We start from the raw sequence: 25002 nt of genomic DNA on the forward strand, positions 1-25002 counted from the left end.
TTTTGACTTTGAAGAAAATCGAAGATAAAAACTAAAGAGAAGCCTACTCTTAATTCTAAGTCTTCACTATATTGAAAATTGATCTAAGTCTTCACTATGTTGAAAATTGATAAGACAAATTGTTTAATTACGATGTTGATTGGTGAACCATTAGTCACTTAGCATTTGAGGAATGTAGTGTAGGGTATATGGTGGTTGTGTCATCTACCACCAACAATTTCTAATTTTCCCCTCAAAAACAAATTTCTAATTTTTTTTTCATTAAAAAACTTTGAAACAACTAAATAAATATAAATAATAAAATAGATAAAAGATGATCCACTTCGAATTGTCGCTTGCATGTGTGCCTAGTGGCCACACGAGCATTACCACTTCCCTTATGGCCTATGTCTTCCACGCAACAACTCATTGCAATGCTTCGTTTTCTCCTCTCTCTCTCTTCTCCACGGTAAGCCATAAACTCTACCTAAACAATTATTGCTTACTGTGATTATTGCGGTTCAATTTTATTGCTGCGTCTAGTTTGTGTAATAAACTATACAAAGTTCACATTTTTAAGGCACATAATTCTTGCTTTATGTTTTTTAGTGTGACCCAGATGATGTTTTGAGTCCTTTTTGAATTTTTCATTAAGGATTTATAATATCATATGATAAAAATGGATACTTTACTCAAAACACCAAAGCTTCAATTTTTGCACCCACTTCATGGTTATTCAGAAAAATTGAGTCATTTTTCAGCTTCAGATAAGTTGCAAAACCATGTAGTTAGATTTGGTTCAAAGAAAAAACCAGTTTTGAGGGCTAGTAGCAGTGCCCTTTTGGAGCTTGTTCCTGAATTTAAGAAGGAAAATTTGGATTTTGAACTTCCTTTGTATGATTCAACAAAGGGTACTGTTGTGGATCTTGTAGTTGTGGGAGGTGGTCCTGCAGGACTTGCTGTAGCACAGCAGGTTTCTGAAGCAGGGCTTTCTGTTTGTGCTATTGATCCAAACCCTAGATTGATTTGGCCTAATAATTATGGTGTTTGGGTGGATGAGTTTGAAGCAATGGATTTGCTTGATTGTCTTGATAAAACTTGGTCTGGTGCTGTTGTTTATATCGACGATAAAACGAAAAAGGATCTTGATAGACCTTATGGTAGGGTTAATAGGAAGCTTTTGAAGTCAAAGATGCTACAAAAGTGTATATCAAATGGTGTTAAGTTTCACCAAGCTAAGGTTATCAAGGTTATTCATGAGGAATCCAAATCGATGTTGATTTGTAATGATGGTGTCACGGTTCAGGCTACTGTTGTTCTTGATGCTACTGGCTTTTCGAGATGTCTAGTGCAATATGATAAACCGTATAATCCAGGTTACCAGGTTGCGTACGGGATTTTGGCTGAGGTTGAAGAACACCCTTTTGATGTTGATAAAATGCTTTTTATGGACTGGAGAGATTCGCATCTAGACAATGACTTGAAGCTCAAGGAGAGAAATAGTAAAATACCTACATTTCTGTATGCAATGCCCTTTTCGTCAACCAAGATATTTCTCGAAGAAACCTCTCTTGTAGCGCGCCCTGGGTTACGGATGGATGATATACAGGACAGAATGGTTGCTAGATTGAAACATTTGGGGATTAATGTGAAAAGCATTGAAGAAGATGAGCAGTGTGTGATTCCCATGGGTGGCCCTCTCCCAGTTCTCCCTCAAAGAGTTGTTGGAATCGGTGGTACGGCCGGGATGGTGCATCCTTCAACCGGGTATATGGTAGCAAGAACCCTGGCTGCAGCTCCTATTGTTGCCAATGCTATTGTTCAGTATCTTGGTTCTGATAGAGGTCTTTTAGGAGACGAAGTATCTGCACGAGTATGGAAAGACTTATGGCCAATCGAAAGGAGACGACAAAGGGAGTTCTTCTGTTTTGGTATGGACGTCTTACTCAAGCTTGATTTACCTGGCACAAGGAGATTTTTCGATGCATTTTTTAATCTGGAACCTCATTATTGGCATGGATTCTTATCATCAAGACTGTATCTTCCTGAGCTCTTTACTTTTGGACTGTCTCTATTTTCTTATGCTTCAAATACATCTAGGCTAGAGATAATGGCTAAGGGAACTCTTCCTTTGGTAAATATGGTCAACAACTTGATACAAGATAAAGAATAAGATTATTTACTACTTATCTGTTGTATGCTATGTATGTTATGCGCGCATCCACTTTGTATGTGCTCGCTCCACTTGTAGTTTACTACTGATATTATAGATTTCCATTAAGTTTATTACATTGGTTTAATTCCTTTTATTCCTTTGCTCTCTGTGATTCCCTGAAACAAAAGTATAAATACTCAAACTCACTAGTCATTATTTGCCCATGTATAAGAGGAAAGGATATTGGTAAATCATTGTTGGTTAATCTCTATGTCGTAAAAAATGTCACTCTTCTGTTGCATCTAGAGAGTGCTGGGAGAAATCTATTAATAACTGATGCTGAGGTTTTTCATTTTCAGAATTACCATGTTTTCTTATCCATTACATCAAATCTTATGAAGTCACTCTTGGGTGTTGACAAATGATAAGGCGTCATGACTAGTAAACTACAACTTCTTTGTATGCTTAAATATATGTTTCTGTGAACCATAATAGTTATCAATGAAATGTTCCTTAATGTGGGATTACTAAGACTCAGTTTGATCAATATATTCTATGATCTGTGTTCCAAATGTTGATCCCACTTGTTTAATAGCATTTCCTTCAAAGTTATCCATTTTGTTTGATGTCTGGGTTTGAGATTGCAAAGGAAATTGTTATATAGACCTCCCTCATGCAATTTAAGTTTCAACATAAATCCTAACCCCTCTCCAAGCTAATGGTGGTTAAAATAGTAGCCTCCAATCTTATCTGATTTTCAAGAAATCGTTGTTCTTTATTAGCAATTACCATCACAGAGAAGATGTGGTTAGTGAACCAACTGGCAGCATGCCATTGGTACATCATGCAATAACAATAGAAGTATCTGGTTCTTTCAAGTGAGCAACTTACTTTAGGTGAATAATATCATAGGCTTATTAAAACATCATCTATTGATTTCATCGCTCTAGAGTCAAATCCCTCTTAGGAATAGGTCATGTCAAATTAACATGTTTTTACAAGTCATGGATTATGATGCAATACGTTTTAAATGAAATCAAAATTAAATTGTCTTATCTATTCGATTAAAAAGAGTTAGTTTGAAAGAGGTTTATACTTTAGTATTATTGTAAGATAGTTATCCAAATCCTAATCATGTCCGAGTATTAAGTAACATGATCTACAAATGCAAATTTAATCGATTTTCGATTGAGAGAAGCTATTATTATATGCTTTTCTTGCTATGCCAAGCAGAAAATTATTTTAAAAACCCAGACTCCGTCTAGGTCTTGGATTCTGCACTTGAGTGTCTCAGAATCCAGTTCCATTGCAGTTCCAAAAACACACCAAGTTATAAATGCTCATTCTTAGGAAAATGAACTTACAGCTAGTTTTTTTTATATCAATATTTTGACCCAGAACTTTAAGCTAGTTGAATTTAAAAAAATAAAAAATAAACTCGAATCACCGGCCTTAAAAGGTAATGTAGTGCTGTTATGTATAGTTTTGTATGGAATGATTTCGGTAAGAGAAACAATTCTCTCAGAAACTCTCATAGAAGGCTGACAATTGAACTACTCCCTCCGGTCACTATTATAAGCAAAAGTTGACTTTTTAGGTTCATTCAATAAATAATGTATGTGGTCTATATATAAACCACATACATCATTTATTGAATGAATCTAAAAAGTGAATTTTTGCTTATAATTGTGACCGGAGGGAGTATATTTTTACCTCAATAAACAAACTATAACACGAAAAAATTTAAACAAAATTGTGAATTAACTTTGTGGTTAATGGTGCACCATTCTAACCTCCTAGTCGAAACACTTGACAGAGTATGATATCTGGTTTGATGTGGAACCTTTATGACCTTTCAAACACATGAAGATTGGCAATTAAACGAAACAAGCTCGGAGGATCAGAAACATCAACCCCTGGCATATCCGAATTCATAATGTTACCGGAACTAACTGTTATTCTGTGCTAATCGGCCAAACTCGTCCATAACTAGTAACATTCATAAAAGAAGAATGTTGCTATGGCTAAACATTCTCGCATGTTTTACTCATCTCAAAGAAGAACCTAATTTGACATACTATATATAGGCATAAAATTCTACAGAAATCGAATTTTTGCCTAGAAATCATAGGATGCTCATCTATAGATTCAGGAAAGCTCTTGGCTGCGTTTAGCAGCAGCAACAACAGCATTCATCAGTATTCCACGAAAACCCGCTTTTTCCAACTCATGAACCCCTGCAATTGTTGTCCCGCCAGGAGAAGTGACGTCATCCTTGAGCTGTCCAGGGTGCTTCCCACTTTGGGTGGCCATTGATGCTGCTCCTAATACCTGGAAAACACACGTACATGAGTCAAAGAGAACAACTATATGTAGGAACAGAAGTGTTCCAATATAAGTGAGGTATGCAGATGTTTAGCCCCTACAAGATATAGCAGTGGGATTTTTGCTGCCACATATTCAAGCAGCAGCAATTTGTTTACTCTGTAACCTTGTCTTTTAATTTATTGGGCTTCATTGGAGTACTACTATATGCCTATCAGCAGGTATACGAGCTCGCCAACTAGTTTGTTTAGATTCATTTTACAGATTGCTTGCTCACTCTGCCCAGTAAACACAACAACATAGCTGAAACTACTTGAATTAAATTCCTTATTCATTGTTGGATACCTTTATCGAGCATGGACTTGTGCACAGGGAAGCTGATGAAAACATTATAAATATTTTAAGGGCAGCCCAGTGCATGAAGCTCCCACCAAGTTTTCGCCCTTTTCAACTTACTTATAAGCCAGAAGAAGTTTTACTCTTGGCAAACTGGGAATATCATTCTATAGAATATCAAAATAATTTTACTCTTCAAAATGTTAAAAAAAGATTGATTTGCAACATATTTATTCAATGCATCTAAATTTTTCATTTCTTTAAATCTGGGATTTTAACAAAATGGGTAAGAGTATGATAGTTCCAAAGCAAGCATCGCCCGAATTTTAAACACAGTTAAATGGTCAAAAGGATAGTATTACGCTACACTTACAGTCTGAGAAGCTAGACTTAATGCAAGATCACGTGGTAGACCAGCTGCTACTCCTCCATCAGCCAGAGCCTCTATTGCTAAATAAATATAAGCAGGACCACTCCCACTGCACAATTCACATAAATAGAACATTTTTTAGTGAATACACCAAAGTTGTTTTACCATGAGGGTTTTCAGGAATAATACAGAATCGGGTAGAGGTAGGCCTGAGTCCAATTCCCACGTAGACACATGACCAAAACAGAGAAAAAAGACAATTATCACCCAACAAAACATTTTCAGGTCCCAGACACTCTTCTTTTGTTCTCTTTGTTCTCTCAAATGTGAATAGCTAAGAATAAGAATTGTATGGGTATGACAGAACTAGACTCAAACCCCTTCTTCTCTCCTCTGTCCTTGTATCACACCACTATCATGGAGCATCTCTTACCTCAGAATTTTTGTCCATCAAAGATAAAATGAAATTTCTTGTGGATTTGACATAATACCCAAATATTATGCTGTCATTTTGTAAAATGAGATTTGCGTACCTCAGGCCAGTTATTGCATCAAAATACTTATCGTCAGCTTTCCATATTTTGCCAATTGACCCAAATAATTGGGATATAAGATTTGCATCTTCTTCTGTTGCAGCTCCCCCCAAGCTCATAACTGTCATGGTTTGGCATAAGTTAATTTATCCACACAATTTTGTAATTGTCAACAATGTAAACGGATAAGGCTGAAAATAGCCATTGTATTCTAGAAAAACACAATATAAAGAATTACATAATGCATAAGAGAAGGCGTTCTTGATCTTGTGATTTATGAAAGAAGATTATCCTCACAATTGAGATTATTTACCCATGTAATTTGCGCATCACTACATGATAAAACTTCTATAAATTTTGACTTCAAAGACTACATTCCACCTTTCATAAAAGTGAAGACCAAAATCATTATCACATACTATTACCATCAACCAAAGTCTTGGAGGGGATTTGTTTCAAGCATGCAAATATATTCCTAGGAAAGTGAGATTGGGAATGTAACATTCACATGTTTGGCCCAAGTAGGGGTGTTCAAATCCAAACCGATCCAATAGGGAATCAAAGTCGTTTTAAAATCTAACCAACTATAACATCCCAGTTTCATCACATTCTACCATTTTTCTATTTTTTTAGTTTGTATAGCTAAATACAATTTAAAACTGTACCTGGGTCTATCATACTAGAGAAAAATATTACTGATAATAGTATTCCCAAAAGTATCAATCACAGATATATGACTATAACTTGAATCAAACACCCCCTTGTTGTCATAATTGACAACCGTCTTCCTCTCATAGTAAGTTAGTAACTAGTATAGATGCACAAGACTGCACAATATTAATTGTTTGAATAGCATATGATACAAATATTAAACACCAGTCTACTTCCAAATGCAGAGATAGACTCCAGAACACATTGGGCATTAGATTATCTTGGTTTTTGCATGTAGAAGTTTAAAGAATAAAATTACAATAAACAATTACATCTGCACTTTCAAGCTGTCACCAAATTTTTCAAGAAATTCTCTTGAACATAGAGCAATAAAATGAATCATAACTGACAATTTAGAATTCAGAATGTAAACTACAGAACCAAGTGATCTGAGATAAGTCACAACACACGGTCTCAACTCTCTGCACAGAAAATATCTGAAGAAAATACAATATGTTCTTAAAGTGTAGTAGAGATTGGTAATACCTGACGCTGCCTCGCCAACTGTAGCAGCTGTGTTAGGCATTACCCTTATAAACCTTTCGTGGCCAGCCCATTCCTACATTTTATGAAACAACTATTTTCAACAAAAATACATAACCGAGCTAAATCTGTAAAACTAAAGAAAAGGAAGCAAGATTGCAAAGAGAAAAGCTACTTGCACAAACTTGTGATGCACACAATCTACACTGTTCCAAAAAAGAGTTTAAAGTTGAATAGAGTATTTCTCCCTCTGATTCATTAACTCATTTAGCTTTTAGAAACCAAGAACCCTTTGTTTAATTTTATTAATTTCCAAATATTAAGCGCCGTGGGTAAGAAGCAATTTTCCATCAACTATTTTTTTTACAGCAACAGAAATATGAGTTGAGAAATAATTTATTTCCTGAAATTGACAATTTATATTACTTTAGCTGCTACAATTGTTTGCATGCATAGAATAACCCCAGAATATATTAACTTTTTATTTTAAGAAGCTAAACTAACCCACATAAATTGACACCAGGGAGAATCGAACCTTAGAATATATTAACTTATTCACAAATACATTCTCCTTTTCTTCACAAATTCACACTCATCTAATATTAAATGTCACACTCACACAAACCAAAATGATAAATTAAGCTATAAACTCCATAAGCTTATTGGAATTTGGTTACCTGAAGATCTTTCATCTTGATTCCAGCAGCAACAGAAACCAAAAGCTTATCCTTAGTAAGAAGCGGCTTCAATTTCAAAACAACATCCTTCACTGCAGCAACAACCTCATCAGTAAAACGAAGACGCAACTTTCATAAACGACATTGAAACAGAGAAATACATAATTGAGGTTTAACCGAGAAGACGACGACGTTACTATCACGAACAACCTACAAATAAAAATAAAAATAAAAATGAATGAGAAAATGATAAAAGGAAAACGCAACACAGTTGTAATAAAGAGGGAATGAATAATAATACGTCGTCGTTTGAGGAAAGGACAGTGACGCCGATGGACTCGAAGGCGGTACGGCGAGCGGGGTTAGAGTGGATGGCGGTTTTGATGCGAGAAGGGGATAAGACGGCGGAGCGGACGGCGCCTTTGGCAATGCTTTCGGCCATTTTACCGGCGCCGATGAAGCCGAGTGTGTAGGAATCGGCGGGGATCGGAATGATTTCCATGTTTGGTTAAAGGGATAGAGAGAGGAATGAATCAGTTGAAGTTGAGTTCCCACACAGACAGACACAGTGACGGAGTTTTGTTTTGTTTTGTTTATAGTAAATCTTTCAATAAGTGTAATTTGTGCGAGTGAGAGAGATGATGATATGCAAGTGCAACGAGAACAAGTGGACCAATCCGTGGCAAAAGCTTGTATGACTCATTGTCGTCACGTGACAATGAATGATTCGTTGAGGAAAAACACGTGTGCATTGTTAGAAAGTTAGACCATCGGCATCATAAAATAAGTTTGAATTGCAGGTTGATTTGGTTTTGTTCAAAAGATGAGCACTCATAATTACACATTCAAGTATATCCATCGAATCTGTCTAAAAGGTCTGTGAAAAATAAATATGTTGAGTGCTTTGATCTGATATACGTGCTACTTGCTGCTATCTGTTGGAAAAAAAAAATTGGCATAATGAAAACACAGCAACACAATCACAACAAAAAATCACGATCGTTGTCTAATGAAAACGAGAGAATTACATTATATGCAAATGTTTATAACACAGACTATTATTCTCAAAGACCTGCCGCCGACTCTAATACACTCATAGTTCAAAAGAATTGTCACACTCCATCATAAGGATTATACTTCACTGTAAGTCAAATCGCTCCAAGAATTTCCACATGTCAGAAAACAAATTGAAAACTTATGATGCAACTTTCATGTTGGCAGAAAACTCTTCAACCATCAACATAATCTCACAACACATTTTGCATCAATGTCAATCAATGCTCGTGTACTAATAAACACCTTGTGTAATCCCGGTTGTATCAACGGATCCTTGATTTGACAATTCTACAAGGCAAAATTGATTTTTCCATCAAATTTGTCTAGCCCAAACTTTACAACGGACCTTGTAATTGCAACGCTTTCACAAGACCACCATTCTTTACTAATACGGAAGATCAAACATACTATGAACTCCTATCTCTAGACCAAACTAAATGCTTTAATATCAGTTGTTGGGAAAACCGATAGAGAAAAATGTAAAGGAACACAATAACATAATGTGGAAACCCCAAGATCGAAAAATCACAATCGTTGTTTTATGACAACCAGAGAATTTCACTATATGCAATTTTTTATACCGCATAAACTATTCTCAAACACACACCAACCCAAGGATACCCCCACGCTCTAAGACAATAGTATCTTACACACATTGGCCAGCATAAAAATAATGGCTCTGGTCATTTTTCTTCTAAGTGTTTTTTAAATTTGATGTATATTTTGCCTGCAGCTACACTAGCTCTTGGTTTGATTACAGAGATGGACAAGCAAGCTTTCTATTCATTGAAGAAGAAACTTATAAATGTCGTGCCTAAACAAAGTGAGAAAGATCATATTGATGAGGGAGATATAACAATATATTAATATAAATACAAAGGTAATAGAGTAATATTTTAATTATGAAACTTCATTCTATTATATACATCCCAAATTAAATGGAAAGGATAATTTGAGGATTGGATGGAATGGAATAAGTTCTATCATATTTCATTTCACTTGTTCATTTTTTACGGGGTTAATTATGTTTTTGGTCCCTACAAAATTGCAACCTTGTAAGTTTAGTCCTTACTTAATTTTAATAGCATTTTTAATCCTTAAAAAAATTTCTGCACTCAATATTAGTCCTTACTCAATCCAAATTTGTTTAATTTATGCTTAAACTCTTAAGTTTTTCAACAATTTTTTACAGGCGTGTTAAGAACGTTATTAAAAGGTCCTCCGAAAAAAATATCGCAAAAATTTGATTTCTACGTCCATATTTTTGTTACTTACTCCCTCCGTCTTTTTTTATAAGCAAAAAACACTAATTCACACTTATTAAGAAAACCAATACTTAGTGATTTGAAGTATAATTTTTTGTGTTCTCCTTGGAATAAGTTTCATGGAAAGATGTAAAAATAATTCTCATTGGTTAAAAATTATGGAGAAAATAAAAAGAGAAACAAATTGAATGCAACATGCATTTAATTTTATATTGGAAAAGATGATTTGTTTGAAAAAACACAATAATAACATAAAAGTTGGTGTTTTTTGCTTATATTTTGATACAAAGAAAATTGGATTTTTTTGCTTATATTTTAGGACGGAGGGAGTATATCTTAAACTTTTGTCGTTTTAAAAAATTCATATTTAATTTATTTCATGTTAAAAAATTATTGATTTTAGTAAATGAACCTTTCATAGTGTTCTAAACTTGTATAAAAAGAATCGTTAAAAAATTTAAGAGTTTAAGGATAATTAAACAAAATTTATTTTAGCAGAGACTAAAATTATAAGTAAATTTTTTTTGTAGAGATTAAAAAAGCTATTAAAATTAAGTAAGGACTAAACTTAGAAGGTCACAATTTTATAGGAATCAAAAACATATTTAACCCTTTTTTATAAATTCAAATAGTAGAACATAATTACCGTCCACGAGTTTTATTTCAACGGGCAAAAAAACCAAAATTGTTAGGCTCCAAGCTGTGATTGAATTTGGAACCCCAACACCTTCATTGATAGGTACGAGTTTATAATGAATTTATTATTTGTCTATCTACCACCAAAAATCAAAATATAGCCAGATGGGTTGGAGGACGATGTGGGGTATAGGATAGACATGTTGGATAAGAATTGTCGCTGAAAAAGTGGTGATGCTCTAGCTAGCTGGACTGAACCTTTTGAATGTTAAATTGGTATTTATGACCTACTTCCGGTCACTATTACAAGCAAAAAAATTACTTTTTAAGTTCGTTAAATAAATGATGTATGTGGTCTATATTATAGACCACATACATCATTTATTTAACGAACCTAAAAAGTAGTTTTTTTGCTTATAATAGTGATCGGAGGGAGTATGTGTCAATTGTTAAATTTCATTCGCAATTTGCTTGGTGCCGTATAGGATGGATCTATTGATGTATTGGTCCATACTGGACCAATTTTTCCCACCATTAAATTAGGTTATCACACCAAATCTTAACATGGTCATCTACACAAAATATAATATTTCAACTCTTTCTCTTTCTTTCTCCAGTATCACTAGCACCAAGTTTTTTTTTTTTTTGTTGGAAAGCACCAAGTTTATTTATTATTGTCTATTCAGTTTTTGGATTTGGGTGGTGCTTGTGTTCATTTACAGAATAATCTTGCTACTAAACAACAACAATAAATTCACCTTGCTGCTAAACCTTAACGTTGAGCAGAATAATGTCTCCCTCTCCAAACTCGAATCTCATTTCTACTACCTTCAACACTCCCTCGATCAACGCATATGTGTCCTCTCTGATTCCCAAATTGTTGCTAGTTTAACTTTAAACTGAATTTTTATGATTTATTTTCACAATAAAGTGGTTTTTTATTTAATTTTAAATTAATTTATCATTTTAGTTTCTAGTTTCTGGAGCTTGTCAATTAAAATTGAGTTTCTGATCTTTTACGGTAATGTTCAAGGAACTTTGCATATATATGGCAATTAACTAAGGTCCTCAAAGTTTTTGTTTGGCTTTGAATTGAACCATAAATGAAGGTGAAGATGATGAGATTAAGAGAGAAGGATTGGTGAAAGAAAGAAGAAAAAAGAAGCTCAGAAGAAGTGTGCAATGAGAGAGAGATAATGAGTTAGATTGAGTGTGGATAGACTATGCTATGGTTTGGTGTGATGATGTAATCTAATGGTTGAAAAAAAGTGGTCCAAGATGGACCAATATTTTTGCAGGTCCATTTTATACGGAACCTGTGTTTGATTGGTCAATTTGTAGTGGAACTCACGCCACCTATCAGGATGTAACATGGAAAATGAGAATACAAACTATTGTAATCGAAATTGGTTTTCCCCACCCAAAAGCAAGTGAAGTCATGTCAATGATTTCATGCTATATGTCATAATAGAATAAAGATACAATTTAAGTGATTTATAAATACTAGTGCAACGTTGTGATTGGAGAAATCAAATAGAGTTATAAAGATGGCTGAACTTTTTGTGAATCAGGGAAAGGAATACGCAGATGCAAGGCCAAGTTATCCACCACAACTCTTTCAATTCATAGCTTCAAAAACTCCCTCTCACAACCTTGTTTGGGATGTTGCTACCGGAAGTGGCCAAGCCGCCAAATCTGTAAGTTCGCTCTCTTCCCTTGCATTTTATCTCTTCCTTATCTTACTATATCTTATAGGAGTATTTTCAAGGTGGCATTTCACATGGGAAAGATGAAAATGTTCCCACCATGGACCACTTGAGATTATGGGTTAGATTTTGTGGTTGTATTTAATTTTATCATATATATCCCACACCATAACACTTCTACTTCTTCTTCACTCTCTCCTTTGCTCTCCATCCCCACCACACCACCACAATAATATTTCCAGTAACTTTCAATGTTGTTAATCCTACATTAAATCCAATTGAAAATCAAGACTAAATGAGTAAATGTAAACATAAATCCAAATAAAAAAAATAATATTAGACGCATAATACAAAAACTATGATTGACCAAAAATTCCCAGGCTAAAAAAAAATCACTAACTTTTTTTTTTTAAATGAAAAAATCACCAACTTTGTCTATTATAAAAAAAACAATCAATTAAAAAATCTAGGCATTATATTGACCAAAATCATGGGAATGGATTATTTTTCCCCTTATTTTTTAATTGCATATTTATACGGGAATAGTTATTTTAACCACATTTTTATCAACACATTATTACACTCATGTTGCTTTAATTTCCAGAAAATCATGATTTTTGTCTTCATGGATTCTTGTTTTTTTTTTTTTTAGATTATTGGGTTCTTGTATTTTTCTTATATTAAATTTTTTTTTTGGATATCTGAGTTGATAATGATTTATCTTTACATTTATTTATTTTTTGTTTCTATCTAACTTAGGACAACCATATTGGAAGTCATTGGTAAATGTTATTGTGATAATGTTGATGGTGGTGGGAAACAAGGAGGGATAGTGAAGAGGAAGAAGAAGAAGAAGGAGAAGTGTTGTGGTGTGGAAGATATATGATAAATTTAAATACAACCTCAAGATCTAACCTATAATCACATGTGGTCTTCTTTCAAAAAAAAAAAAATCACATGTGGTCTATGGTGGGAAAGTTTTCAACTTTCCCACGTGAAATGCATATCTTCTTATCCTCACTCGTAAGATTATAGGATGCGTTTGATCCGCAAGTAAGTACACGGTATAAGACAGAACAACACAGCCTAAACAGTACATGACAAAATCACAACGTTTTGAAACATAGGGGGGGAAGCCAAATTAAATATGACTCCTCCATTATTAGAGTCACAATGATGTTTCTCCGGTCACAAAATCCAACAACATATGTGCACACAGTTTTCTCTGACTTTTATATTGTTTTTTCTCTCCTTTTTGACATTACACACATTCAAGTTATATTTTATACGGTGTCAGATATGTTATCCGACTTTTGTATGTCTAAATAACATGTCTTTTATGGTTATTTCATTGTTTTAGTTTTTATTCATAATTTATTTCTCCTCTCTAACATATATGTGTTTTAAATGGTTAGGAGAATTGAGCTAGTTGTTTGGTTTTATAAGCCCTGACGTGGAACTTAATTTTTTTCAATAACATCTTGTACTATTATGCTTGGTACGCTAACATAAACTGGTAAATGACTGAATGAATAGACTTTAATATTGTGTTATGGTTTCATAAAACGGACTTATAAGGTAAGAACATTTTATCAAATCTATCATACCTTCGCCCTGATCTAAGTGAGCCTTGAATTTTGTCGGATATAGGTAATGCATACAACACCGAATTTGCATCTGCATGCTAGCTAGCTTCTTCTTAGTTACGAAGGAATGTTTCTTAGAAAAATATCAAGAACAATCATTTAACACCTTTTTTAACACGTACTCTTTTATTGGATTAAATGTGGTCCTACAATTTTGAAAATCGGTCCCACATAAAGTAATGGAACCCGTATGATTTCACCCATGAATGCGGGAAAAAGAGTGATAAATAAGTGACTTCTTAAGTTGTCAAATTCCACACACACACAAGTAATACAAGTCTTTCTTAATTGCAAATTTTTTTACTCTAACAAACTTAATTCATGATTTCAGTTAGCTGCATTGTACAATAATGTCATTGCCACAGATGTGAGTGAACAACAACTTGAATTTGCAACCAAGCTCCCTAATGTGCAATACAAACACACCCCCTCAACAATGTCCATTCCCGAGGTTGAACAAATTGTAACACCACAAGGAACCATAGACCTTGTGACCATTGCTCAAGGCCTTCATTGGTTTGACCTCCCAACTATCTATGAACAAGTCAAATGGGCACTCAAAAAACCTCATGGAGTCATTGCTGCTTGGTGTTACTTTTTGCCAAGAATTAGTGATGAAATAGACGCTGTCTTTGATCAATTCTATTATACTGATTCGCAACCTTACTGGGATTCGGCGCGTAAATTGATTGAGAAAAACTATAGAAGCATTGATTTTCCATTTGAGGCAGTGGATGGAGTTGATCATACAGGACCATTTGAGTTTGTGACAGAAACATTGATGAGTTTTGATGGTTTGTTAACTTATATAAAATCATGGTCAGCTTATCAAACAGCAAAAGAGAAAGGTGTGGAGCTTCTTGGGGATGATATAGTTGAAAAATTTAAGCTTGCTTGGGGTGAAGGTGGCCACAAAACTGCCAAGTTTCCAGTATATCTGAGAATTGGAAGAGTGGGAAATGTCTGAACATGTGGAAATGGTTACTTTCTAGCTAGTTCTTACTTTGAAGGTGCAACATCAAAATAAAAGCAAGATGCAAATTCGTCCGGCTCAACCTCCAAAATGAACAAGCAAGAAGTTCTTATGCTGCATTGCTCAGTTGCTCATGTTTATTCACTTGTTAGAAATAAAATCTCATGATTGTCTGCTGATATAAATTGTATTTTCGCAAACAAATTAGTCCCTACATCATTTCAGTCTTGTTAGACTATATTGATTTTGATTTGAAAGAAACTTGATATCACTTTCTTATGAATACATGATGAGTTGATCACTTGATGGAGTATTTGTTTCATAGAAGAAAAGACCTAAGGATGTAAAAAGCTCCGTGGGATTTCAATTCAATGTTGTTGGTTTTGATTTGACACAGTTCTGTTACATAGAAAATGCTCACATGTTGGAAGAGGTTATATGCAACATAGATTTCATTCTCAAAGTAGTTGATTTTATTAGATTATATGGAGAGGAATACAGAAACCAAAAATAATAAATTTGAGATGATATAATGGGCTGGTTTAAAGATGTCTCAATCTCAAAATACATTTCGACCAAAAAAAAAAAGGAAGAAAATACTTTTAATTAAGAATTTAGACTATAGGGATTAAATTGTATTTTTTTTTCAGTTATTAAAATGAATTATATTGAAGTAAGACAGAGGGAGTTGATAGAAAGAAAAGTTGACCTGTGACCAAAACTTATTCCATCCGTGGTGATACGGTATATACACCAAGTTCAGTTGATTTGCACTTCGAAATTTGGATTTGGCTATAGTATATAGAAATTTGATAAAAGGAAGATCATATATATATATATATGACAAAGTTTTTTGTGAATCAGGGAAAGGAATATGCAGATGCAAGGCCAAGTTATCCACCACAACTCTTCCGATTCATAGCTTCTAAAACTCCCTCTCACAACCTTGTTTGGGATGTTGCTACCGGAAGTGGCCAAGCCGCCAAATCTGTAAGTTCTCTCTTTTCTCCCACTCCTTTTTATCTCTTCCTAAAATCTTACTGTACCTTATATTCTCAAAACAATTTTTTTTTTTTAATCTTATCATTGAATAATTTTGAGAAATTAAAAATGACTCCTCCATTACTAGAGTAACAAAAATTTTCTCGGACACAAAATCCAACATCAACCAACAACATATGTACACACACAACATTTTCGAACTTTTATATAGTTTTTTCTCTCCTTTTCGACATTACACACATTCAGTTATATTTTATAGGTGTTGTCAGATATGTTGTCCGACTTTTGTATGTCTAAATAACATGTCTCTTATCGTTACTTCATTATTTTAGTTTTTATTCATAATTTATTTCTCCTCTCTAACATATGTGCATTAAAGCATTAAGAGAATTGAGCTAGTTGTTTGGTTTTATAAACCCTAATGCGGGACTTAATTTTTTTTCCATTACACCCTCTCACGTCTCGTACTCTTATGTTTGGTGCGTTGATATAAATTGGTGCCTTCAATATCATGTTATGGTTTCATAAAACTGACTTATAAGGTAAGAATTTTATAAACTCTATCATACCTTCTCTCGGTTCTAAATGAACCTTGAATTTTGTAGGTAATGCACACTGACATTGAATTTGCATCTGCATGCTAGCTAGCTTCTTCTTAGTTATAAAGAATGTTTCTTAGAAAAATATTAGGAACAATCATTTAATACTTTCTTTTCAACACTTACTCTTTTATTGGATAAAATATGGTCCAACAATTTTGAAAATCGGTCCCACATAAAACTGTGGGACCCATATGATTTTACCAATGAATGCCGAAGAAAGAATGATAAATAAGTGTTACTTCTTAAGTTGTCAAATTCCACACACACAATACAATTCTTTCTTAATCGCAAAATATAAGGGGAATGTTAAAGAGTGTCATTAGAGCATTTGTTAAGAGGATGAATATAGAAATATTATACTAGAAAATGGTGAAAAGTGATGAATTTAACTTTTTAAAAGTTAAGTATTGTTGAATCTAATGTAAACCTACTACTTTTGATTTCCTTAACAAATGCCCTTAAGGCACTAACAGTCTAACCCTTCCTTTTACTCTAACACGCTTAATTCATGATTTCAGTTAGCTACATTGTACAAAAATGTCATTGCCACAGATGTGAGTGAACAACAACTTGAATTTGCAACCAAACTCCCTAATGTGCAATACAAACACACCCCTTCAACAATGTCCATTCCCGAGGTTGAACAAATTGTAGCACCACAAGGAACCATAAACCTTGTGACCATTGCTCAAGGCCTTCATTGGTTTGACCTCCCAAATTTCTATGAACAAGTCAAATGGGTACTCAAAAAACCTCATGGAGTCATTGCTGCTTGGTGTTACTCTTTGCCAAGAATTAGTGATGAAGTAGACACTGTCGTTGATCAATTATATTTTATTGATTCAAAATCTTATTGGGATTCAGCGTGTAAATTAGTTGAGGACAGTTACAGAAGCGTTGATTTTCCATTTGAGGCGGTGGATGGAGTTGATCATACATGACCATTTCAGTTTGTGACAGAGACATTGATGAGTTCTGATGGTTTGTTAACTTTTATAAAATCATGGTCAGCGTATCAGACAGCAAAGGAGAAGGGTGTGGAGCTTCTTGGAGAGGATGTAGTTGAAAAATTTAAGCTTACTTGGGGTGAAGATGGCCACAAAACTGCCAAGTTTCCAGTTTATCTGAGAATTGGAAGAGTTGGAAATGTCTGAATATGTGGAAATGGTTACTTTCTTTCTAGCTAGTTCTAACTTTGAAGGTGCAACATCAAAATAAAAGAAAGGTGCAAGATTATTCTGTCCGACTCAACCTCCAAAATGAACAAGGAAGAAGTTCTTATGCTGCATTGCTCAGTTGCTCATGTTATTCGCTTGTTAGAAATAAAATCTCATGATTGTTAGTTTTAAATCCTTAAATTGTATTTTCTTCTTCAAACAAATGAACCATCGATGAAGCACCTACATCATTTCAGTCTTGTTAGACTATATGGATTTCACTTTGAAAGAAACTTAATATCGCTTTCTTATGAATACATGATTAGTTGATCACTTGATAAATGTTTGTTTTATAGAAGAAAGAAAAGACCTTGGGATATAAAATGCTCTGTGAGATTTCAATTCCAATGTTGTTGGTTTTGATTTGACAGAGTTTTGCAACATATAAAATACTCACATGATGGAGGAGGTTATATGCAACATACACTTCAATCTGAAAGTTGTTGAATTTGTTAGATTATATGGAGAGGAATGCAGAAGCCAAATATAATAAATTTGAGCTGATATAATAAGCAAGTTTAAAGATGTCTCAGTGTCAATGGATGTGAGTTTCATGTGTTTTTTAGGAAGAAAATACAATTATTTAAGAATTTATACTACAGGGACTAAATTGTATCTCTTTAATTATTAAAATGAATTATATTGAAGTAAGCCACAGGGAGTTGATAGAAAGAAAAGTTGACCTGTGACCGAAACTATTCCATCCGTGGTGATACCAATGGTCCAATACCACTGCTGAGTTCATCTAAAGAAAAATATATACACCAAGTTCAGTTGATTTGCACCAAGATCATATATATGGCAAAGCTTTTTGTGAATCAGGCAATGCAATATGCAGAAGCAAGGCCAAATTATCCACCACTGCTCTTCCATTTCACAGCTTCAAAAACTTCCTATCACAGCTTCGCTTGGGATGTCGCCACTGGACGCGGCCAAGCTGCCAAATCTGTGAGTCTCTCTCTCTCTCATTGGAGTATGGTTCAGATGATAAAGTGTTACATGAACATTTGATATGCTTGAACATGCTAAGAGTCGTATATTGGAAGAGATGTGACATGAATATGAGTTTATAAGTGAGGATAATCCTCACCTTACAAACTGTTTTTAAGGCCGAATTAAACCAAACCTAAATTTTGAGAGAACAAAAATGAATGATAGTTTTGAGAAATAAAATTGCTAGTATTTTCTTCATTATTCCACTTAAAAAATTCCTAGCAATTAACTAATTTTGTTTACTATTGTGTTTTTAAGTAATTTTGCTAATCTGTAAGAAATAAGCAACATTGCTAAAAATCGAAATTGGATTGAGTAGTTTGTAATCTCATAATTTTCCCCCTCTTACTATAATCAATTATTGTAATTTCAGTTGGCTGCATTGTACAAGAATGTGATAGCAACAGATGTTAGTGAGAAACAACTTGAATCTGCAACCAAGCTCCCTAATGTGGAATGCCAACACACTCCTTCAACAATGTCATTGACCAATCTTGAACAAAAGGTGGAACTTCAAGGAACCGTAAACCTCGTGACGATTGCTCAAGCTCTTCATTGGTTCAACCTCCCAACATTCTATGAACAAGTCAAATGGATTCTGAAGAAACCTCAAGAAGTTATTGTTGGTTGGTGTTATAATTTGCCTAGAGTTAGTGATGAAGTGGACACTATGCTTGATCAGTTATATTCTTTTGATGCAAGTTCTTATTGGAACCCATCAATTAGATTGATTGATGGAGTTGATCATACAGGTCCATTTGAGTTTATGAAAGAGAATTTGTTGGATTTTAATGATTTTTTTAAACTTATATAAGATCATTTTATAAGGAAATTTAAATTTTATTTTTGAAAATACACTAGTTTGATGGTATAGGTTTAAAACTTAGACTGTGGATGTCAAAAAAAACTTAGATTGTGTTCTTCTCTATGTTTCATATTCAATTTCCACATGTATTAACAATTTTTGTGTTGAGTCTGTCCATAAGAAAATTTAAATTGATCTTTAGATTAATCGGTCATTAGAACAAATACAAAGTTAAAAAAAAAAAAAAGAATCATTCTTATGTATCAATAGTTATAGAAAATTGAAAATTAAAAGAAATTTTAAAATTAGATTGTTAATACATTTAACACAATATTTTATGAATTTGTTTACTTTAGATCAAAAAGAAAAATAAAATTACTATAAAAAAAAAACTACTACTTTGTAGCTTTTTAATTCTTTTTTAACAACTAAAAAGAAAAGTATAGAAATTAGAAATGGTGTGAATATCCAAAACACACAACAAAAAAAACTCAATCTTACAAAAAAACAAGAAATACAGGTAACTTTCCGTTGAGTTGCAGGGTGATAGTTAACCGTCGTCGATGGAGGCTAAAATCGGAAGCTTCTTTGAATCCCTCGGAAACTTCTTTACCGGCGGCGATCAGATCCCTTGGTGCGACCGTGATGTCATCTCTGTAACTTCCTCTTCTTTCTCTCATCCCTCTCAATTCATGTTATTTCTTTCTTTCTGTATAGTTTTGCACTCAGAATTTCAATTGTGCCGGAAATTAATAGCTTTTTTGAATCATTACGATAACTGCGAATACATAAAAACATTGCGATGCTTTTGTTTTCTTTATCGAGTAATTTATTTGATTTGTTTGATCCATATTTTGCGCCCTCAATTTTGATTTGTTTGAGTTTAGGGAACCTTTCATAACCAGATTGAAAATTTTATCTGGGATTATTGCTGGAATGGTAGCTTTGTGAATTGCAAATACACTGTTTGGTAGTCTTACATATTTTTCATTGCATTGTTTTGAAGGGCTGTGAAAGAGAAGTTGCAGAGGCTTCTAATGGTGACTCTGATGAGCGTAAGAATGAGAGCATAATGAGGTTGTCATGGGCACTTGTTCATTCAAGGCAACAAGAAGATATTCACCGTGGGATTGCCATGCTCGAAAGTATAATTACTTACCGAATATTTTTTCTTATATTCTGATTATTATTCTGTATAGGTTCATTGGTATAAAGTATATTTATTTAGCATTTATGTTTTTCATTGATTGAGCTTAATCATATTCATATGTTCATTGGATTTCCCGTCTATTCTACGTCTTGTGATTTCTTGGCATTTCAACGCTATATTGCATACTCGGTATAATAGTCTTAATCATTTTCCTTCTGTCACATATAGCTGCTAACTCTGATTTATCAGCCTGTTGTGCTCAAATTAATGTAACTTCTCTTGGAAAATAAAATATCCAATGTCTTCATTGCTAGTTGTTTGATTATTCTTCCAGCCTGAATGAATAATTCCAACTGCATCAAGAGTAACACATATGCAATACAACTAAAATAATGGACCTTCAAAACGCCACCGAAGTGGCTCTGGGGTCATTGTGTCTTTTTCTTTCATTATCACACAAACTTTAATGTAGGAGTAGGACGGTGGATTTACTAAATTAGCGTGTGAAGGGCACCATTATAATTGGACCAGCTTGAGAGGAAAATCTAACGGAAAATGTGTTCCATGATCTAAACTTCCTCCAACGATGCAAAGCAGACTTCTTCTGTTACAAAGCTTCATTTTTAATTACTTTTTAGAAAAGATCAGCCTGAGATGCTTTTGGCGTGAATTTAGACAACTTCCTCGCCTTAGGGCCACTGCAGTCCCTCCTTTCGTGCTATGTGTTTTTTTATACAACCCTAAAGAGATATGATTGATGTTGAAGTATTATGCCCTTTATATGCATGGCTGACCTTGTACATCCATAATTATTATGATTCGCAGCTTCTTTGGGCAATGATAGAAGTCCTTTACATCAAAGAGAGAAGCTTTATCTTCTTGCTGTTGGGTACTACAGGGCTACTGATTATCCTAGGAGTCGGCAGCTTCTGGAGCAATGTTTGGAGGTCTGTCTTTCTCACTTATAGATAGATAGAAGCTTGAAACTATATTTTTCTTGCCTTTTCTGGTGTCAGATCATCACTTCATATGATGCCCAGTGTATGTTCATATTGTTACACAAAAGCTTTGTTTTGATTTTCTCTTTGGGAATGTAATCCTTGTGAAGTATCCAATATCCACTGTGTTGACTCTAGACTGGAAATTTCTATCACCTGTTTTTTCAACAATTAGTTCATTTATTTTCATTCAGTTGATACATTGTCTATGTGATGTGGATGCTTTTGTTGGGCGTTGGGCAGTAATATCAGAGAGTGTAATTAGAATTGTGTTGTTTCCTATAATTTGAGATCTCTTTCCTTGTTATTCAAGATGCTATCAGTTAGGAACCCTTTCCTTTGTTATTAGCAGTCACAAAAGGACTTTTAATAAACCCAGCTGGATTGGCTTAGTAGAAACATGCTAGGTCTGCGAGTAGGTAGAATGTGTACAGACATACTTCTTAGTGAGAGGTTTATTGGACAATCCTTTGTGGATAACAAATTCCTTCAGAAACGGTTTTATATCGTTGATTGGTCGGTATGGAACGTGATTGTTTACGAAAGCAGGAGGATACATGTGGATTTTATCTGAAAATGACTATCAGTATGAAATACAGAGTTGAATTAAGTATTTTGTTTTAGAAGTAGATCTGTCAAGGACATGCCTGATTCTCCACATTTCCTATAGAACACAATGATTCTTCGGTGTCCATGCCTGTTATTACATATGGGAAAGCTGATAACACTAGGATTTTTGTTTTTGTTTTATTATATGAAAATGTTCACCATATTAGAGAGCCGGTTTTTTCTTATTACTGTTTGTATGTGAGTGGGACTATATAATTGTGCTATTTGCCCATTGATTTTATTTTGATCCACTACTAATGACCTTATGCTGATATTTGTGAATATCTTATTGTATTGATGACTTGACACTTTCTTGATTATTGATAACTTGAAGAGTCTTACATTAACACGAGTGAAATCTAAAGTATACTATAAGTCCTTTGTCTAACATGAACGGTTCAGTGTCAACTTTTCTTTTATCTCTAAATTTTGAGGTGACCTATCCTTGCAGATTGCACCTGATTGGAGGCAGGCATTGTCCCTTAAGAAAACAGTCGAAGAACGAATTGCAAAGGGTAAGTTACTTCTTTCTTAATCTCAAATCGCATTAACATTAACTAATGGCTTGTGTGCTCATGCAGATGGTGTAATAGGAATTGGCATCACTGCAACAGCTGCAGGGCTTTTAGTTGGTGTCATTGCTGCAGCATTGGCCCGAAAGAATTGAATCTATACATGCTTGGATAATTGGTCTTTGCTTATTTTACTTTCATCGGTAAACATTTTGATGTCAACAGGAAATGATCCTTATTTGATAACTACAATTTTTAATATTTTTTTATTTGTTAGGAGAGTTTTTACCGCACATACATAAGTGAAAATACTTTATTTTTCCCGTTTGTAAAAAAACAAATGTGAGAATGCTTGTTTATTATGAGAAATAATACTATTTAATAATAGCCATTAAACTAAAATTATCTGTTCATATAATTTTTGTAGTTTATAAGTCATGTGGGTCTTCCTTCAGAGTAATGGTTTTTTTGTCATCAATGAGTAATTTTCTGCCTCCTGAATCTGTTTTTTTTAATGTTTTTCTGGATCTTTTCCCAAAACATTAAAAAGCATAAGCATAAAATTCCATAATGATTGCTCAATGGGCCCCTCAAATTGCTCACATTTTCAGAAAAATGCCTATCGGGAGTTACGACCCGATTGGTTGTGGAATTTGAAGGGCTTATTGAACAATCACCAAATTTCATATGCTAATATTGTTTACTTCCGCAACAATTGGAAGGCTGGCTTGCATTGAATTTAGCTGGAAAATTCAAGTGCTGCAGGCAGATAATGTTTACTTCAGTTACAATTGGGAGGTTGTAAAGCCCTTACACTTGAAATAAGGAGGAAAATACGAATGCTGCATGGCTGTGTTGTGGGATGGAAGCGCTATATTATTTTTTTGGGTGGTGGCCGGGGTTTGAACCCCGGACCTTGCATATTTTATGCATTGTTCATGCCAACTGAGTTAAGCTAACGAGGACGTGGGATGGAAGCGCTTGATATTGAATAACTTGCTGCAAGGATTAAATTTACCTGTGTATTGCGGTGATTGTGGGAGAGAAATTGAGTTAAAAATGCAGAGCTTCTATTGAACTTTTTTGTTCTGGTTAAAAACTGGATCGTGCTGGTTTTTGAATCACAACATGTATTTTTATTGATGTCCCTTAGAATGATTCAATTTTGATTTTTCAATATAGTTTTTTTTTTCCTTCAAAATTTAAAATATTATTTTGAATCATTTTAAGCTAACATTTATTTATGAATTTTTTTTTCATTTTCCAATTTCTTTTCACCACTATCTCTTACCTCGTGTCTAAATGTGGAAAAAAATTTGATTAAAGGTTGAATGATTGTGTGTGTGTTTTTTTTTTCTTTCATGTCTTACCTCATCTCTTACCACTAGCTCAATATATTCTATTAGCATTTCCTCTTGAATGATTGTGTGTGTGTTTTTTTTTTCTTTCATGTCTTAAAATAGCATGTTAACTCAGGGTCCCTTTAGTTTGGACCAGTGTATGTTTTGGTCCAACTTAGACCAGTTAAATGACCTAATATTGCAGGTTGTGTTCAGTTTACCCCATACCATACACCCTATTATAAAAATACACGGTAGGTCCCCTTTTCCCAAATCTAAACCCTTCTTTTTTCTGATTGGTAGCTGAACCTATACTCCTCTTTCTCTCTCTGCACATAGAACATACATACACGCGCTCCTTTTTCTTCCTTTTCATTTTTCTCTTCTTCCTCTTTCCCTTCAAACCACCACCACCTCCGGTTCATTGACAGCATCCACCACCGCATTTTCCATCTCATATGGCCGTGTCACTATCACCATGATTATCCTCTCTTTCTCCTCTACAAAACCTGTTAATTTAATTTTAAATCTGTAAATTTTGAATTGTTTACCACCGTTTGCTCTCCTTTTTCCGACCACCTGGTTTCATCTTCTTAAAAGGGTCTATTTTCTTGTTGTTGAAACCCATATATAAAATAAAGATTAGTAACAAAGAAACAATCGTTTTTGATTTCAAGATACCATAAGTAGTACAACAAAACTCAATTGAATATCCTTTATCTTTAATCCTATGATTGAAATTAATTGTTGATATTTTCAGTTTAAATAGTTTGGCAAATTGTTGGGTCAATTACATAGAAATCAATTATTTATGGTCTTCACTGTGACCAAGTAGCACCAAGTTAATTAAAAAATAAAAATTATAGAGTTTGTGAAGATGAAAGGGTGAGAGGTTGAAAGTTCGATCTTGTTGTCTTTGATTA

The 25002-nt window shown here is 34.0% G+C and overlaps 5 protein-coding genes, 1 long non-coding RNA gene and 1 pseudogene across 7 annotated transcripts; 6 read left to right on the top strand and 1 right to left on the bottom strand.

Moving 5' to 3' along the window:
* Window positions 1-320: 320 nt before the first annotated feature.
* Window positions 321-2288, top strand: LYC (lycopene cyclase). Its single transcript, XM_085730839.1, has one exon. The coding sequence runs from the start codon at window positions 650-652 to the stop codon at window positions 2150-2152; it is 1503 nt and encodes a 500-aa protein (XP_085586965.1). The 5' UTR covers window positions 321-649; the 3' UTR covers window positions 2153-2288.
* On the top strand, window positions 321-2706 carry LOC146909649 (uncharacterized). The gene is made up of 2 exons (XR_015020655.1): window positions 321-448; window positions 2494-2706. It is a non-coding gene; the product is annotated as an uncharacterized LOC146909649 (long non-coding RNA).
* Window positions 2707-3876: 1170 nt separating this feature from the next.
* P5CR (pyrroline-5- carboxylate (P5C) reductase) lies at window positions 3877-8187 on the bottom strand. Its single transcript, XM_085730840.1, has 7 exons — window positions 7871-8187; window positions 7731-7779; window positions 7570-7661; window positions 6896-6968; window positions 5699-5819; window positions 5169-5274; window positions 3877-4465 (listed from the first exon to the last, which is right to left on the bottom strand). The coding sequence occupies exons 1-7, from the start codon at window positions 8069-8071 to the stop codon at window positions 4283-4285; spliced, it is 825 nt and encodes a 274-aa protein (XP_085586966.1). The 5' UTR covers window positions 8072-8187; the 3' UTR covers window positions 3877-4282.
* Window positions 8188-12052: 3865 nt separating this feature from the next.
* On the top strand, window positions 12053-15243 carry LOC146909651 (uncharacterized). The gene is made up of 2 exons (XM_085730649.1): window positions 12053-12223; window positions 14210-15243. The coding sequence occupies exons 1-2, from the start codon at window positions 12074-12076 to the stop codon at window positions 14843-14845; spliced, it is 786 nt and encodes a 261-aa protein (XP_085586775.1). The 5' UTR covers window positions 12053-12073; the 3' UTR covers window positions 14846-15243.
* On the top strand, window positions 15154-17880 carry LOC146909652 (uncharacterized; annotated as a pseudogene). The gene is made up of 3 exons (XR_015020609.1): window positions 15154-15284; window positions 15716-15841; window positions 16974-17880. The product of XR_015020609.1 is annotated as an uncharacterized LOC146909652 (transcript).
* Window positions 17782-19862, top strand: LOC146909653 (uncharacterized). The gene is made up of 2 exons (XM_085730650.1): window positions 17782-18620; window positions 19039-19862. Exons 1-2 carry the CDS (start codon window positions 18471-18473, stop codon window positions 19477-19479), a joined length of 591 nt encoding a protein of 196 aa, XP_085586776.1. The 5' UTR covers window positions 17782-18470; the 3' UTR covers window positions 19480-19862.
* BIGYIN (Tetratricopeptide repeat (TPR)-like superfamily protein) lies at window positions 19855-23141 on the top strand. Its single transcript, XM_085730651.1, has 5 exons — window positions 19855-20126; window positions 20477-20615; window positions 21446-21567; window positions 22679-22742; window positions 22809-23141. Exons 1-5 carry the CDS (start codon window positions 20034-20036, stop codon window positions 22892-22894), a joined length of 504 nt encoding a protein of 167 aa, XP_085586777.1. The 5' UTR covers window positions 19855-20033; the 3' UTR covers window positions 22895-23141.
* Window positions 23142-25002: the final 1861 nt, after the last annotated feature.

The sequence above is a fragment of the Medicago sativa genome, chromosome 7 (genome assembly GCF_051527215.1).
Source record: "Medicago sativa cultivar Bolivia chromosome 7, Bolivia_mono, whole genome shotgun sequence".
In the NCBI taxonomy this organism is placed as follows: domain Eukaryota; kingdom Viridiplantae; phylum Streptophyta; class Magnoliopsida; order Fabales; family Fabaceae; genus Medicago; species Medicago sativa.